We start from the raw sequence: 14,753 nt of genomic DNA, 5'->3' as shown, positions 1-14,753 counted from the left end.
TGCCGCTGTGAAGTTGCCGACTAACAACTCGTTATTGAAGCCTGCTCAAAATGTGATCATTGAGTTTCAGTTCAAGTCAACTAGTAGCAAGTCCAATGGTGCTCCTCCGCAGCGATCCTGCTACTTGGGTTGGACGGGAATGCCGAGCAAGCGTAAGCTTGCGCCGGTCGTCGCCCGAGATGGTGGTTTCTCTCGAGAGCAAGAGATTTCAACTGTTGAGATCGATACTACGTTCAGTAGGCTACTGGGCCTTACCGAAGGACAGAAGGTATGCACTTCCGTCATACCTAGCTGGAACCCACGTGTGGGGTAACTGATTCCTTGCAGGTCGGACTTCTCGTACACCTCGATCCACCCGTTGCGCATACCATCAATATCGAGCCATTAACCCCGGAGGACTGGGAGAGTATGTCTGCCCACAAACCAGCTTTTGATTTGGTTGCTGATCGTTCTTATCGTAGTTATTGAGCTCCACGCCACCTTCCTGGAACTCAATCTCCTGTCGCAGATCCGGGCCCTTCCCAATCCTTCCTATGATGCCTCACAGGAAGAGCACATGCACCCATTGGCGCTTCACTTATCTCCCACATCTACCGCGAATATCGTCGTCACATCACTCACTCCCGCCCCGCCAAATACGTCGCCATTTGCAAAGATTGCGCCGGATGCCGAGGTCATCGTCGCCCCGAAGGTCCGATCGAAAACCCCCAAGTCGCCCCGCGGGGACAGTCGAAGCACAGCAGGTAGTAGCAGGAGAAGCGCTGGTGGGCGAAGTGCCAGCAGCACAGTCCGCCCCAAGAGCAGCCGCTCCGACTCCAGTAGCAGGGGTTCTCTATACCTGAGAGGCGTGGACCGTCAGACCGCATCTGAAATGTTTGAGCCTGAAGAGGAAGAAGATGAAGATGATGGGCTTCGAATCTGGGTTGACCTGGATCTACTTACATCTCATGAATTGCGAGGCGCAAACTGGGCTTCTGTATCCATTGTGCAGCCCTCGGGCCTGAAACCTCCCGTGGACCCTCAGCAGCGACTTGCTCAACAAGAGCAGAAAAACAACGAAGCAGGCTCTCCAACAACCAAATTGGTCGCCAAGCTCCTTCCTTGGGAGGATGCCCCAGATAGCCGTCATGTGGCAATGTCGACTTTGTTGTGCACGGCCTTGGGCGCCGAAAATATAGTTGGTGGTATAATCAGAGTGGAAGCTGCACCGCCGCAGCTTCATCGATCTGCTGTCAAGACGCTCAAACTATACCCATTCATTGCCGATCCGTCGAAGAAGAAGGATGGCCTGAAGTTCGGTGCAGACACGGCAGCTTCTAGGGATGCCCTCGCTGAGCGACTCAAGGTTATCTATGGAAGTACCGGGTCAGACGTTGGGTTATTTTCAGGACCTTTGACTGATGGAATGGTTTTACCCAAGGTCGAAAACCACCCCTCCGTCTCTTCGTTTGATGGTGCTATTCTTCGATTCGATCCTCCCTTGAAGGGTGGACAGGAAGAGACCAAGACGATTTTCGGGTGGCTCCTTGGCTCCGAGGCGAAGATTAACCTGGAAGTACAGGCTGAAATTCCCAAGCCCTTCGATATAAATGCATCCGCCCTTCCCACGGATGATCCCATCCCCTCGGAGGTCCCTCAGCTGGTTGGAATCGATTCCATTATCTCTCAGTCACTCACCAACTTAATAAAGTCCTCATCTATTTTGCTGACTGGAGGACTTGGTGCTGGAAAAACAGCGCTCACTCACCTTCTGGCCCATCGCCTTCGGAAGGAGCACTTGTTCAATGTCAAATACTTCTCTTGTCGCAAGTTGGTCACGGACGAGACCAGAATTTCCAACATCAAAGAAGTTCTGAACCGTCTTTTCATGTCAGCTTCCTGGTGTGCTCGTCTTGGTGGGCAGGCGGTCGTGATCTTGGACGACCTTGACAAGCTTTGCCCAGCAGAGACGGAGCTACAGGTCGGCGGTGACAATGGCCGCAGTCGCCAGAACAGTGAGGTTATCTGTTCGATGGTCCGCGAATATTGTTCGATGAATTCCTCCGTTGTCCTGATGGCTACCGCTCAGGACAAGGAGTCTCTGAACAATGTCATCATCGGAGGCCATGTGGTCCGTGAAATCATCAACATGCGTGCTCCTGACAAGGAAGGACGTCGGAAGGTTCTGGCGAATCTCACTAGCCAAGACAGGCCCAGCGAGTCTCTCAATGGCCATGTACGAGCTACAAGCTCCTCCACTCAGGATACGTGGTTGGACCCCTCGAATCCTGGCAGTCGGCCGAGCTCTTCCGGGGGCGATGGATTTGTCTTAGACCGAGAGGTGGACTTCCTGGAGCTGGCCGGTAAGACTGATGGGTACATGCCCGGCGATCTTGTCCTGTTGGTTGCTCGTGCCCGAAACGAGGCCCTTATTCGCTCTGTTCAAGATCTAGCATCCGAGGCAAAGATGATCACCCTCGGGTCGGAAGACTTCGAAAGCGCATTGAAGGGCTTCACGCCTGCATCCCTTCGCAACGTCACCCTTACCTCTTCTACGACGACCTTCTCTGCGATTGGTGGTTTGTTTGAAACCCGCAAAATGCTGCTGGAAACCCTGCAGTATCCTACCAAATATGCGCCCATCTTCGCTCAATGCCCTCTTCGACTACGGTCTGGTTTACTTCTGTACGGCTTTCCCGGTTGCGGTAAAACGCTCCTGGCTAGTGCTGTTGCAGGCGAATGTGGTTTGAACTTCATCAGTGTGAAGGGTCCTGAGATTCTCAACAAATACATCGGTGCTAGTGAAAAGAGTGTTCGTGATCTCTTCGAGAGAGCTCAAGCCGCCCGGCCCTGTATTCTCTTCTTTGATGAGTTCGACAGTATTGCGCCTAAGCGTGGACACGATTCTACTGGTGTCACTGATCGTGTTGTCAATCAACTTCTCACTCAGATGGACGGTGCCGAAGGTCTCTCGGGTGTCTATGTTCTTGCAGCTACATCTCGACCTGATCTGATTGATCCTGCTCTGCTGCGTCCTGGTCGTCTCGACAAATCTCTTCTCTGCAACATGCCTAACCACGCAGACCGCGTCGATATCATTAGAGCCGTTAGCTCAAAGTTGAAGATGACCGATGATGTTGCATCTCGCTTGGACGAAATTGCCGCACGAACTGAGGGTCTTTCTGGAGCCGATCTTCAGGCTGTCGTCTACAATGCCCACCTGGAAGCCGTTCACGATGCGCTTGGTGATCGATCCGCTGATGAGAAGCCCGGTGCCAAGTCGAATGCCACCAAGAATGCTTCCGCCAGTTCTTCCAGCCGATCATTCATTCAATTTCTCTACTCTTCCCAGGAGGAAGCTTCGGGTTCTTCGGCTCTGCCACCACCCGCCGTGGTCGCAGCCAAGCTCGAGGCTATCAAGAATTCTCGTCGTCGGCAACGTCAAATTGAGAACGGAGCTGCCAATAACGGTTCCGCGGCCGCCCCCGCTACCAACGGCGCCGAACCCTCCGCAGATGAGATGCGGGATGAGATCATGGTGCGGTGGGAGCATGTTGAACGTTCTCTTGCCACTACGCGCTCGTCTCTTAGCTCTACTGAACGAAGACGGCTCGAGGGAATTTACCGCGAGTTCGTCGTTGGCCGAAACGGCGAGATGCCGAACGGCGAGGCTGCCAATGAGATTGGTGGTCGATCGAGCCTGATGTGATTTAATAACTCTTGCGTATAGGGGATCCTTCTACATTGTATATATAGACTTGCATATCTATTTGATGTTTGCCCCCAGGCTCCTTTTTGTACTTATTGAGACAGCATGAATTGAACTTGCAGTTGTACATTGCTTTTTGGAAATCTAAAATGATTTCATCGTTCTGAAATTACAAGGCATGTTATTTCTTAATTACTCAATAAGATATTCTCACTGCTTGTAGATGTCCTTCCCAAGCCAAATGCGTGGTGCCTACACACCTTTCTTTTGTGGTGGGTAAACAAATCACATGTGAACATACCACGGTACCTGCCACTTCTCTCTCCCATTTCTCCCCGGTGCAAACATCCAAGTCTCCACACCCCGACCAACTCGATCGCCAAAATGGTGTCCGGCGGAGTAGCTGACACTTGTGAGGATGACACTGATGAGGATGACACTGGCGACGATGACACTCGTGAGAATGACACTCGTGAGGAAGACACTCGTGAGGAAGATGCTATTCTCAGGAGAATTGCACGCGCCCAACCACACTCCGGAGATGATGAAGACCTCCTCGAGATGGTCCAGGCAATGGCAGTGATGCCCGGACACCTCCTCCCGGCTCCCGCAAATCAGCTGAGCAGGCTCCGCAACACCCTCTCACCTTTGATCAGACAAATTTCCGAGCTGCAGCGGGATCCAGAGCGTAACTGGACAGATGAGTTTCTCATTTACGTGACAGCGCAGTCATTCCCGACCCAGCCGCCACGATCGACAGTGGAAGCCCTGAGCAACTTGCCGATGAATAACCACGTTTCCGATGACTCTCGACTTCTTCCCCTTAATATCCGAGTTTTCTTTTATGTCCTGCCTAACCTCTACCTTCCTGGTACCTCGCCTCCTCATCATGTCCGGAGAGGTCCTCGTCTAGGTATTTGTCTGGTGGGCTGGCTTCGAGTGTGTATATCCTTTCCTTCGGTCTAATGGGAACATGGGGCATACATCGTGTTCTGGCAGTGATAACCATTTTCCTTAAAGAATGAGGTTTGACTCTTCAGTTGTGAGATTGATCAAACTTGCTAACTTCTACATGATTGACAGGCATTCACCGACATTTTCATGGATATCCTCTGGTGGGTATGGAGCTGGCGGCGTTGGTAATCTTCGATGGATCCTCGAAAGTACCCGAGCAAAGATACCCACCAGGAGGTGTTAGAATGATTACGAATCGAGGCCTGGTTAAGGTGGGAGTGAGTTTCCCGACTTTACTGGCATTAATTTCTTTCGATTTAGCCCCTGCATACAAGTCTATATGCCTGTTGTTTGAACGAAGCGCATCCCGAGCATGTGAAGTGCTATCCTGCCCAAGGTAAGATAACGCAAGGACACAAGACCTGTACGAAGGTCCATGTCCTATCACTTACCTTACTCGTCATATCTTCGAAGGTACGTCCTCGCACAGATCAGCGGCTACTGCGGACTGAATATTCTCACGAATGTCAATAGTGGAGAGAACTTCAGGACTAGGCTTTATGACAGGATGAGGATAGTCTTCACTCTTTCCTCACCCTTTCTCCGCCAACAGGGAGCTCATAGTGAACATGTCGGATTCGCGAGAAGACTCGGGAGAGCTTCGTCTGCACATTGTAGAATGGAGTGCGTAGAACTAATCCTGACCAGTTGTGTGGCAAAGCCGCGATGCAACTCGTTCGAGCTAACTGAATTTGTATTTCGACCTGGGTACGTAGACAATCATAATCTACCTACCTTTGGCTTTCAATATGCAACCCACATCCACGCCATGCATCTCTCAAGCGCTCTACAGAACCAAGATCTATTCTTTGTCCAAAGCAGTCTGCACCAGTCTCTCAAGCTTCCTCCACTCAACATTCACAAGAGGCTTGGCCGTACTCGGGTCAATACCATTAGACTTAAACTCGGTATGAACCTGCTGGAAATTCGCTCCGACGAGCTTTTTGAAGCCAGGCACAGTACAGCTTTCCATCTGTCTACTGGCCAGATCAGCAAGGATATACCAGAGGATATAATGGTAGTTGATCTCGAAATCCTGAAGCTGAATCGGATCCTTGGGATCAGGCTCATATCCCTGAGAAAGGTAGATGGCTAGCTTGGCCAGGATCCAGGCGTGGATGTGTCGGATTGGGTGTGTAGGGCTGTAGAGGATGGGGTCGATACGAAGATAACGGATTGCGGCTTGGATGAATGCCCGGGTGAAGCTGTTGGCTGCAAGGAGGGAGACTATGAGGTCGTCACGAATAGAGGCGTAGGGTTGGCGGGTCAATGGCCATGCGGAGCTTTGTTTGAGGGTATGCAGGGCCTTTTCGAGCTTTTCGATGGTTTCGTCTGGTGACGCGTTCGATGATTGGGCCGATTGCATCAATTCCAGTGCCTTTCGCTCTGCTTCGTCGAGGACAGACTTGTCTTTCGACGTGTCTTCGAATCGGTCCTCGGGAGTGTCGGTTCCTTTTTCGCATTTGGGACATTTGCAGTCGAAGAAGTATCTCTCAGACAGCTCCTTGCAGCGGACCTCTTTGGGGGTTGTGGTGTCGATGTAGGATATGAAGATCTGCTCGTTTTTTTTTATGGGGCGAATGGCCTTGACAAACAACTCCTCTCCGTCAAATCCGACGGTGGAGTTAAAATCACAGCTGTGGTTGATTAGGGCAGCATAGGGGTGCATGTATAGCCCAATGCGATCATATAGAGCTGTTGTCAAATTGAATGAGTTGAGATCGAGCTAAGTACGCGTCAGTAAGGGTATTCAATGGATAATAATGCCCAGTTTGCAACACCGCGCACCTTGGCTGCATAGGTCATGATAGTTTCCTCAGTCATCTCTGTTTCAGAGTAATTTTTGACAGCTCTCGAAGTAAGCATGATTCTGTCGAGATGGGCTTGTAGCTCCTGAATTTCGTTGATATGCGTTTCGAGCTGGGAAAAAGTTTCCAGCTCTTGGGAGTTGTATTTGCCTTTGCTTGTGCGAACCACCATCCGCAGAATAGCACGGGCGTTGTTGGGCAGCACATTTGGCTTGACCTTTTGGAAGATAGAGCATTCCGTCGAATGGGCAAATCTCCAATCTTTGGATTGGCAGGTCTATTCTCAATTAGCATATTGCGAGACACGGCATTTTATAACCTCTCTGTGCGAAAAACTGATACACAGATTCAGATCTATGCATAGGGTACCAGGATGTCGTCATAGAAATCAAATATGAGAAACGACTCACCCGATCGCAGTATCTAACCACGCGACAGCCGGTACAAGCCTTCAACTCCGTACCGAAATCCATTTGTCTTTTTCCAAAGCAGGCGGAACAAGTGTCATCCAGACGCGACGAGTCAAGAACCGCCACGAAGGGCACTTTGGCGTGCAGCACATCCTCGCCCATCTTGATATCTGCAGTGGCGAACAGACCATTGCCCATGCCATTTTGGGAAGGACGCGCCACTGTCCTGGTTGTAACCGATGGGAGAGGGTTGCGAACAGACATCTTTGCTGTGTTTGATGTGCATTTCGGAGTCCACAATACTGCTAAGCTACTGATAATGCGGATGGTCACGTGATCAGTCCGCGATGCTTGGGCGACAAATATGGCATCTTATCACCACTAGCTTCTACTACTTCCACGCTCTATTTGTAACCGAAAAGTTTTAGTAGCAACTCAAGATGGAAACTCAAATGCCCAGGACCACACGCCCAACGACTCATTGGAATGAAAGCAAAGGATTATGAAAGAACAGAGGGCCCGTTCGCTGATCTACCTGAATGGAAGGGTACAACTTGTCGGTATAGGTCTACACGAGAATGACATTGAACAAAAGCGAGGTAATTCTTTTATCGCTGAAACACATAATCAATCGACTACAAAAAGATAAACCCGGGAAGCTAACAAGCACATACAAATCCAAATCTAAATCATGAGGCAGATATAGATCGTCCGGGAGTGGGACTCGGGAACTCTTGAGTCCGAACCTTGTTTCGCCGTAAAAAGAAGGCCGGAAAGAAAGATAACAAAAACCCAAACAATCCAAAAAATGAAACAGAAGTATAGAGGGAGATAAAATGCACGCCTTCTATCAACAAGATGACCCTGAAAACCAAGTTCACCAGACAAAGAATGAGGCAGGCGCGCCTGGAATTTTCACAGGCACGGTCGGTGGGAACGGGCTTTTCTGTTATTTTAATCAGGGATTTTGGTCAATTTACAGCAGCTTGCCGCCAACGAAGTTGGACCAGCTGCGGACCTCGGAGGGAATACCCTCCTGGCGGGGCAGCTTCTCGTTCATGCACTGAGCGAAAAGCTGGGCAGTCTGTGGGGGAAGTTTGTTAGATTTTATAAATTCTGTTGGTAAACCGGGATTATGGATTAAACGCACCTTGGGCTCCATGAAAAGAGGAACGCTGAAGTCGACAGCGTTACGGCGCATCACGTAGTCCTCATCCAGCTGGGTCTTGCCACGGGTCTTGGCCAGGTTGAAGACACCACGGATGTCGTACTTCTGGAAGACCTCACGGAGAGCACGCTTGTCCTTCTTGGGGAACTCGATCACCTGGACGGAGGCGTTGTCCTTGCAAGTCTTCTCGATGTGGTTCTTGACCTCGGGGTTGGCGGCGTAGAACTTGTAGCCGAGAGGATTCAGATAGTCGACGATGGCGGCCAGGGTAGGCTGGGTGATGTCACCGCCGAGCAGGATACCCTCACCAGGCTCGGGCATACGGAAGTTCATGGTGGACTGGAGAGAGGACCAGTAGGCCTCGACCAGGTCCTTACCGAAGCAAGCAATCTCACCAGTGGAGGACATCTCGACGCCCAGGAAGGGGTCGGCACCAGCCAGACGGGTCCAGGAGAACTGGGGCACCTTGGTGGCCAGGTAGTCGCGCTTCTCCTTCATGAGGTCAACGGGCTCGGGGACGTCACGGCCGACAAGAGCCTTGGTAGCGACGTCGATGAAGTTGGTACCCAGAACCTTGCTGACGAAGGGGAAAGAGCGGGAAGCACGCAGGTTGCACTCAATGACCTTGAGCTGGGGCTCGGCATCCTCCTGGTCAGCCTTGATGATCTGCATGTTGAAGGGACCGGTGATGTTCCAGGCCTTGGCGACCTTCTCAGCGATCTCCTTGACGCGACCCATGATGGACTCGTTCAGGGAGGCGGGAGGAAGAACCAAGGTGGCGTCACCCGAGTGGACACCAGCGGGCTCAACATGCTCACTGACGGCGTGGAGGAGCAGATTACCGTTAGAGGCAACAGCGTCAACGTCAATCTCCTCAGCACCTTCAATGAACTTGGTGATAACAACGGGGTGATCGGGGGAGACGGCACTGGCGTTAAGGAGCTTCTCCTTGAGCTCATCAACACTGTAGATGACGTTCATGGCGGCACCGGACAAGACGTAGGAGGGACGGACCAGAACGGGGTAGCCGACGGACTCGGCGAACTGCTCAGCCTCGGAGACCGAAGTAAGCTCCTTCCAAGCGGGCTGGTCGACACCAATGCTGTCCAGGATCTGGGAGAACTTGTGACGGTCCTCAGCCTTGTCAATGTCCTCGGGGTTGGTACCGAGAATGGTGGCATTGCCAGTCTCCTGGAGACGCAGAGCGATGTTCTGGGGCAGCTGACCACCAACAGAGACAACAACACCGCTAGAGTTCTCGAGCTCATAAATATCCATGACACGCTCGTAGCTCAGCTCCTCGAAGTACAGCTTGTCAGCGGTATCGAAGTCAGTAGAGTAGGTCTCGGGGTTGTAGTTGATCATGACAGTCTTCTTGCCCATGTTGCGCAGAGAGAGGGTGGCGTTCACGGCACACCAATCGAATTCGACAGAGCTACCGATACGGTACACACCGCTACCCAGAATGATGACACCGTTGTCATCGAAGCTCACGTCGTGGGAGGTGGCGTTGTAGGTGGTGTACAGGTAGTTGGTGTCGGCAGGGAACTCGGCAGCCAGGGTATCGATCTTCTTGACCCAAGGGGTGATACCGAAGGACTTACGGCGGGCACGGACATCATCCTCAGAGGCACCAACCAGGAGTGAGATCTGCTTGTCGGAGAAACCAAGCTTCTTCGACTTCATCATCATCTCAGGGTTGATACCAAAGAGGCTGCCGATCTCCTTCAGCTCGTGGTGGCAGTTGACAATGTTCTCGATCTTGTACAGGAACCACTTGTCGATCTTGCTCAGCTCGTGGACCTTGTCCACAGAGTAGCCCTCGTGGAGCATGGCCTGGCCGACGGCCAACCAGCGGCGGTCAGTAGGGTTCTTCAGAACATCGTCGAGGTCCTCAAAGTGGTCACCCTGGAGACCAATGTACTTAGGGTCGACCTGGCGGATAGCCTTCTGGAGAGACTCCTCGAAAGTACGGCCAATAGCCATGACCTCACCAACAGACTTCATGGCAGAGCCAATGTCGCGGTTAACGTGCTGGAACTTGCTCAAGTCCCAACGGGGAATCTTGGTGACAATGTAGTCCAGACTGGGCTCGAAGTTGGCAGTGGTAGTCTTAGTGACAGCATTGGGGAGCTCGGGCAGAGTGTGACCGAGACCGATCTTGGCAGCAGTGTAGGCCAGGGGGTAGCCAGTAGCCTTAGAAGCCAGGGCAGACGAGCGAGAGAGTCGAGCGTTAACCTCAATGACACGGTAGTCGAGACCATCAGGTTGCAGAGCGTACTGCACGTTACACTCGCCGACGACACCAAGGTGACGAACAATCTTGATAGCCGCGGTACGGAGCATGTGGTACTCCTCATCAGATAGAGTCTGACTGGGGGCAACAACGATAGAATCACCAGTGTGAACACCGAGAGGGTCGAAATTCTCCATGTTGCAAACGGTGATACAGTTGTTGGAGGCATCACGGACGACCTCGTACTCAACCTCCTTCCAGCCCTTTAGGGACTTCTCGACCAGGATCTGGGGTGCGAGGGACAGAGAGCGGGAGGACAGGTCGCGAAGCTCATCGGCGTTGCTAGCGAAGCCGGATCCGAGACCACCCAGAGCGTAGGCAGAGCGAACAATGATGGGGTAGCCGACCTCCTCGGCGGCCTTCAGAGCGTCGTCAACGGTGCCAACAGCAATGGACTCCGCAATGGGAATATCAATCTCCTTCAGAGCCTGAGAGAACAGGTCACGGTCCTCACTGGTCTCCAAGGTCTGGATGCTGGTTCCCAGAACCTTGACACCGTAGCGCTCAAAGATACCCATGCGGTTCATCTGGACACCTAGGTTCAGACCGGTCTGACCACCGAAGGTGAGCAGGATACCGTCGGGGCGCTCCCGCTCAATGACGTGGGTGACATATTCGGGGGTAACGGGGAGGTAGTAGACCTCATCAGCCAGCTTGTGGTCGGTCTGGATAGTCGCGATGTTGGGATTGATGAGGACCGACTGGACATTGGCCTCCTTCAGAGCCTTCAGAGCCTGAGAACCTAATTGGAGCAGCAGCACAACGTCAGTCACTGGAGGCCGGTCTGGGGAAGATACTATGGAGAGGCTGCAACAGGCTCCATGCGATTCCCCGGAGAAGGAGAGCCAGGAGAAGCTCGCTGGAGCACACTCTCCGTGGAGAAAGAATCACACGGCCCAATCCGCCTGCTTGACTATTCAACATACCGGAGTAATCGAACTCGCCGGCCTGACCAATGCTCAGACCACCGGAACCGATGACCAAGACCTTCTTGACGTCGACGAGGTTGCTGCCGGGCTTCACGACACCGCTGGCGAGGTAGGACTCTGCGGCAGGAGCCTTCTGGGCCTCGGCGAGACGGCGAAGCGAGCTGGAGAAGGAGCGCAGCTGCTGGGAGCGAGCGGCAGAAGGCAGCTTCTGCGGGCGCAGGGTCGAGGCCACAGAGCGGACGGAGGTCTGGGAGGTGAAGGAGCGGAGCGACAGGGCCGGGCGAGCCTCAGCGAGGCATCGCTGGCGCAGCAGGGAGGCCGCCTGCCCACAACGAGCTGCAAGAACCATTGCGGCGCGGAAAGCGTCGGGGAGAGCAGTTCAATGGCTCGAAGGTGGGAAATGGCTCGAAGGTGGGAAATGTGCAGAAGATGAGTCCTCGATGCTGCGGAGGTCTTTTTTCCCCACCGCGTCGCTAATTGGCTGCACCTTCACCGTACGGGTCCGCTTTTTTTTTCCTCGCCAACGACAAGATCAATGAGGCGATGGAGATACCAGCGAGTATCCTACTGTAGAGTAATAACTTGGTAGAATTATGACAGGAATTGGCGGTGGTGGTGGTATAGTACAAAGGGTGTTGTCAATTCAGCAGGTCACGGGAACCCTTGTCCTTTCTTTTTCTTCACTATGAGTCAATCCTCGAACCGGCGGGACTGAACAACTAGAGGTGTGGGTACGGCTGATTCTGGGGCGATGGCGATAGTTTAGGGGTGAGCACAATGGATTGAAATGCTAATTGCAGATACTGACGATTTTACGAGCATATCACAGAATACTATCAGTGCCTAGGTAGCATTGAGGTACATAGGGTACATTTAAAATATACCTTACGAGTACTGTTGGGGTACAAAATTCGTACCTCTGGCACTCCAGACGGTGTGCCGATGCCGGAACTGCGCCGGTCGCCAAGGAACCATCCCCGTCAGAATCTTATTGTCGATCTGCGCCTTAGAAGAAAAATACATGCAAGCAGCCTAGTGCAGGAGATCCTCGCACTCGCATATTTAAATATCTTCCAGGTTTGTGGTCACATAGCCAGTACTGCCGTAGTTCCAAGTTCAAGTTATCAGCCCCAAGGTAGTCCTCTAGGGTTGAGTGTATATCATTATCCCAGCATGTATCAGTCGCGATTGAGATCATCTAATCCGAATTGGGTTTGAGAGTGGCGCACAACACAGATTTCTCATTCGACTCCGACTCGCCCGTTCAACCCGGCCCATGGTCCCTTAGGGCCTGTTTCCTGTCGGGACCCACCGACCCGTCGTCGTGTGCGAGCTTCGGAGGCCCATATATCTGACGCCTCCGAGTCCTGCTCCACACCGTCGCCCATGACCTCATTGAGGTCTTGGTTGAGCGTCTCGTACACCTCGGCCAGCGTCTTCCGTGCATCTTGCGTGACCTCTGTCCCCAGTGCGACCTTTTGTTGTACATAATCTCGTTCGTTCGATGCGGCGGCGTCCGAGGCAAATGACCACGCTTCGGCAAGACTGACAATCTCATCTGGCGGGTTTAGATCGGCGGACTGGTGTTGATTGCGGGAATTCAGCGCGGCTACGGCATGTTTGAAGCGGGGTTGACGGGCAAGGATAGGGTATTCGGGGAGCAGGTGACTCTCGTCTCGTAGACGGTGAAAAGCGCGAAGCGTCGTGAATTTCTCTTTCGCGAGTAGTCCGCTCAAGTAGGTCTTTTGAAGGGCCAGTGCCTTCTGGCTCTTCGAAAGCGGGACGAGGGTCCCGTTGGCGTACGCCAGAAGATCCAGCGGATCGGGTGCTGGAAGCTCTTCGGTGGGAAGCTCAGCCCGGTAGCTTAGCCGCTGCGTCGGTTTAGAGCTTACGGTCACCGGCTGGCAGGCTTTGGAGGCGGTATCCAGCAGTTCCTGTCGAGCCTGTAGATAAGCGGCATACTGCTCGCTAATTTGCGCCTTTTGATTCTCCATGAGACGCTGAGTCTCCTCAATCTCCTCCGAAGGCAGGTCCTGCACCATACTCTCGTCCATTTCTCCAACATCCACCAGGCGTTCCTCGACCCATTGTACTAGCTCATCGCGTGTGCGTTGTAAGGCCTGAAGTTTAACATCGGGTGTCGGTTCGTCTGGAGTTGCACTTGATCTCGAGTCGTGCCGCGACTTGACCTTTTCGAACAATTGCTTCTCCCGGTCCAACTGTGCTCGGGCGCGTACTACCGCTCTTTCAAGATTGTGAACCAACCCCTGTAGGTCTGCATAGGAGCCACCACGATCCACTCCCTCTGTCTCCGGGAGGAGCAGCTGTTGGTTGGGATCGTCCCCGAGGCCATCATCCGCCACGAGGCCACTCGGCTCTCGGGCATGGAGCTCTTCAAGATAATGCTGAAAGACCTGCAGCTTGGTATGGCGACGCCGATCGCGAAGGAGCTGTAGATAATCTCGCAGCTCCGCCCCAGGTTCCTGGGGATCGACGGGGTCAGCAGGGCTGTGCCTGGATGACCGTTGCCGCCTCAGCGAGGCAACGTCCTCCGACACAGCCTGCAGCCCCTTCTGTGCCGCGACATTGGCCTGCAGCGCCTTCAAATATTCCTTCCGCAGCCCCGAGAGATCCGCAGGGATGCGTTTGACATCGGTCACGGCGTCCGTCGGCACACACAGGGCGAGATGGGATTGGGCAACGGTCGGGTCGGCATCGGCGAAGACGATAAAGGAGCGCAGGTACGACGTCAATGCTTGTCGGATGCGGAGAGCCTCTTGACGGGGCTTGATGTAAGGAGCGAGCGGTTTCACGAAGGGTGGAATGTGGGTAGGGGGGTCGTAGGGCCGGGCCATGGTATCATTGGCACAGGCGAGAGCGAGTTTTCACGACCAAGTATGAGGTCACGTCCTTTTTTATTTTGTCGTCTAGTGTCGCAGCAGTTGTCCCTCCACGGTGGGGCCCAAGAACAAAGATCCCGGGGCGTTCAGCAGTTGTTGTTTTGCTGTTTTGGGTGCTTATGTAAGTGTGGATCCCCGGAGTTTAAGGCGTCAATGCGAGGAGCAACTCGACGTCGCAACAATTGAGCGGTTCGTATTGTAATAGGAGACGATGACGTGGGGGTCACTACGGGGCTAATTAGCCAGTTGAGACATCAAATATTCCATACCTCGAGGGGTCCGAGTACCAGCGTTGAAGAGTATGGGGGAGGTAGTATACATCCGTCATAGTAGTGTACCTAGACCAACCGCCAGTAACTATGGTCGATCGATGCGGATGGTGTCATTGACAGCTGTTTGTTTACTTCGGGCTGTCGGAATGTCTATAGATGACGGCAAGTAGCTGAGTTGTCTGCAGGGAATTATCGGGTGTCGCTGCAGTCTAGTGCATGGCCTAGCCACAATTGCACACGACTAATCACCTGCAACCTTTGTTCGCGA

The 14,753-nt window shown here is 53.0% G+C and overlaps 5 protein-coding genes across 5 annotated transcripts; 2 read left to right on the top strand and 3 right to left on the bottom strand.

Moving 5' to 3' along the window:
- Positions 1-139: 139 nt before the first annotated feature.
- On the top strand, positions 140-3,688 carry pex1 (AAA family ATPase peroxin 1; the record flags this gene model as incomplete). Its single annotated transcript, XM_056612968.1, has 2 exons — positions 140-152; positions 462-3,688. 2 exons carry the CDS (start codon positions 140-142, stop codon positions 3,686-3,688), a joined length of 3,240 nt encoding a protein of 1,079 aa, XP_056480192.1.
- Positions 3,689-4,072: 384 nt separating this feature from the next.
- N7532_000463 (uncharacterized protein) lies at positions 4,073-4,831 on the top strand (the record flags this gene model as incomplete). The annotated part of the gene is made up of 2 exons (XM_056612967.1): positions 4,073-4,627; positions 4,772-4,831. The coding sequence occupies 2 exons, from the start codon at positions 4,073-4,075 to the stop codon at positions 4,829-4,831; spliced, it is 615 nt and encodes a 204-aa protein (XP_056480191.1).
- Positions 4,832-5,504: 673 nt separating this feature from the next.
- N7532_000462 (S-adenosylmethionine-dependent methyltransferase) lies at positions 5,505-7,184 on the bottom strand (the record flags this gene model as incomplete). The annotated part of the gene is made up of 3 exons (XM_056612966.1): positions 5,505-6,428; positions 6,491-6,787; positions 6,921-7,184. The coding sequence occupies 3 exons, from the start codon at positions 7,182-7,184 to the stop codon at positions 5,505-5,507; spliced, it is 1,485 nt and encodes a 494-aa protein (XP_056480190.1).
- Positions 7,185-7,896: 712 nt separating this feature from the next.
- N7532_000461 (carbamoyl-phosphate synthase (glutamine-hydrolyzing) CPA2) lies at positions 7,897-11,662 on the bottom strand (the record flags this gene model as incomplete). Its single annotated transcript, XM_056612965.1, has 3 exons — positions 7,897-8,004; positions 8,071-11,126; positions 11,311-11,662. 3 exons carry the CDS (start codon positions 11,660-11,662, stop codon positions 7,897-7,899), a joined length of 3,516 nt encoding a protein of 1,171 aa, XP_056480189.1.
- Positions 11,663-12,554: 892 nt separating this feature from the next.
- On the bottom strand, positions 12,555-14,168 carry N7532_000460 (uncharacterized protein; the record flags this gene model as incomplete). Its single annotated transcript, XM_056612964.1, has 1 exon — positions 12,555-14,168. The coding sequence occupies one exon, from the start codon at positions 14,166-14,168 to the stop codon at positions 12,555-12,557; it is 1,614 nt and encodes a 537-aa protein (XP_056480188.1).
- Between the last annotated feature and the right edge of the window lie 585 nt (positions 14,169-14,753).

Source organism: Penicillium argentinense (assembly GCF_028826775.1).
Source record: "Penicillium argentinense strain IBT 30761 chromosome Unknown utg000001l_segment0_segment0, whole genome shotgun sequence".
Classification (NCBI taxonomy): Eukaryota; Fungi; Ascomycota; class Eurotiomycetes; order Eurotiales; family Aspergillaceae; genus Penicillium; species Penicillium argentinense.
The sequence above is the reverse complement of the archived record's forward strand: the minus strand, read 5'-3'. Positions and strand labels throughout refer to the sequence as shown.